The sequence below is a fragment of the Ceratina calcarata genome, unplaced genomic scaffold (genome assembly GCF_001652005.2).
Source record: "Ceratina calcarata isolate Rehan_Ccalc_2016 unplaced genomic scaffold, ASM165200v1 scaffold294.2, whole genome shotgun sequence".
Taxonomy (NCBI): Eukaryota; Metazoa; Arthropoda; class Insecta; order Hymenoptera; family Apidae; genus Ceratina; species Ceratina calcarata.
Genome location: NW_017151812.1, coordinates 190,554 through 192,733, shown reverse-complemented (window position 1 = coordinate 192,733; position 2,180 = coordinate 190,554). Strand labels below are relative to the sequence as shown.

Here is a 2,180-nt window from a genome sequence, read left to right as displayed (position 1 = left end):
GTGGGGATAAATGAACAGCGATTTACATGTAAACGAAGAAATCAGTGGCTCACCGCTTTTGGCACGTGTTTGCTGCTGAAGAAAACGTGGAAGGTGACCAGCTGTGAGACCAGAGGGTTGGCGCAGTTCCTCAAGTACTTGATTGCGTCGACGGTCGCCGCGAAGTCCGTGCCAGGGGCGTGCATCGCGATCGATATCGGCGCCCTCCACCGTTCCAGGAGCGGCTCCAGATTGTCCAGGAACGTATAGTCCGCGTGCGTGGTGTACGTGACGCTCTCCCAGCACCTGACCGCCATGCTCATCGGTACGTAATTATATAGGACCCAGTAATCTCCCCGCTGCGCCCGTCTCGGTTCCGTCGACTTCTCGTTGCACGGCACCGCTTCCTGCAGGCTCATCGTCGGCCTCACCACCGGCCCGCTGTTCTTCGTCTTCGCGAGGACAAAGATCAAGAATCAAGATCAACCCGTTTGAACTTCGACTCGGGAAAACGAATTAATAATAACAAGAACAGATGTCGTCAGGATTTTAATTAATCGTACGAGATCGGGTCATAAAAAACTGTCTGTTATTGTCACGAGCTTGTAATGAATTCTCCCCTTTGACCAAGCCGTAATAAAACAAGCTGAACACGCGCTCTCTCACGGAATGATTAGTCATCCGTACGGTCGTTCGATGGAAAGCCTCGATAAAACGAGATTTCTCCCCGGCGATTTTTTGCTCAATTATTACGGTGACGCGTGCGATTATCGGTGCCTGTCGGGGGATCGAGCCGTGATTATTAATCGCGATCCCGACAAATGGCCCGCGAACTGCTGATCGAATCAATGATCGATCCGTGAAATTGGCTCGCCGTGCAAATAAACCGGCCGAACGCATAGTACGTCTCTCTCTCATTGACCCTTAAACGGCTAATTGATTGCGCGCGATGAAGAACCATGTGGTAGACGTTTAGAAAAATTAACGGTTACGTCAGGTGCATAAGATTTAATGTAACGCTTTCACCGTTGATAAACGTCCACGAGCCTCTGTGAATAAATCGTGGAAATGGACGAAGATCGTCGAAGAAACGCGAAGAATAAGCCTGTATCTCCCGCGGCATCGGCATGCAAGATTCAAACGAAGGCTTTTTCAACCTCCACTCTTCGGGCTTTCTACCCGAGGCGCAAGAAACTGTATGCAACGATAATTCAGTAATAACGGAGGATGGTCGTAACGCCGTGTGCAAAATTCACTCGAGAAAGTAGCCGGGGAACCCGAGTAACCGTGGCGGTGTGTCACGCTCCAACGAAAATTAGTCGCCGAGCGAAACTCCGTCGTGATTCATTCAGAACCTTGAAACCGAATCTAATATTCTATGGACCGAAACGTGAAGACCTTTGACCCGTTTTTACTAAAGTAATAACGAACGACTGAATTTGTAACCAGCATACCGTCTGATTGTTCTTTTCGACCCTGTCGATGATCGCGGATTTAGTAGCGTCGGGCGTCGGTTTAGTGGTGACTAGTTTCGCCCTGGTCGCGTTTCCGCCCTTGCTGGCGTTGGCTAGTTTGGTGGCCGGCACCGAGGAGGACGTCGCGCCTTTCTGCGTTCCGTTCACCAGTTCTACGACGCTGAACGTTTCCGACTGCAGCGGCGCGGCCCAGTTCGTCGGCGGTTCCTCGATCCACGGCCCGGAGGAGCCGAAGTGGGCGCACACGTAGAGCAACACGCAGATGTTGAGCACCACCGACACCCGCAGTGCCCAATTTCTACGCAGTATGCTGAACATGCTCATTCTTCAGTCTCCCCCAGGACCAACCACCCAGCTACCGTTCTTTCAGGACCGTGACCACGTGTTCGGTTCTAGATTTCACCATCCCACACCTCAGGGACCTTGCGAGCTCCGTGATCAGGATCTGGGCATCGTTAATATCCGCGACCGCCTCCTTGCTCCCTCCTGAAAAACCAATATTTATTTCATTTCGTTTGGATCTTTCGTTTCAACAAAATCAGACGTTTGTTCCGGTTTATGTAAATCAGGAAATAAGTGGAGAATAATTTGAAAATGTCTCTCTTGAGTTCGACGTTTATGTCACTATTTTGAAATAATAATTATTGACACGTGTCAGGTTAATATTCTTTTATAAAGAGCGTCGAGATCTAAATTAAAAAAGATATATAATTATATTTAAGAAAA

General features: G+C 49.3%; 1 protein-coding gene across 1 annotated transcript in view; it reads right to left on the bottom strand.

Annotated features, from left to right (window-relative positions):
- Positions 1-2,180, bottom strand: part of LOC108623927 (beta-1,4-glucuronyltransferase 1) — a 35,643-nt gene that overhangs the window by 9,186 nt on the left and 24,277 nt on the right. Inside the window, exons 2-3 of the mRNA XM_018022798.2 lie at positions 1,434-1,940; positions 54-431 (exon numbers count right to left, since the gene is read on the bottom strand). Of these exons, the coding sequence (XP_017878287.1) occupies positions 54-431; positions 1,434-1,778 (723 nt within the window). The 5' untranslated portion in view covers positions 1,779-1,940. The remainder of the gene's footprint in view (positions 1-53; positions 432-1,433; positions 1,941-2,180) is intronic.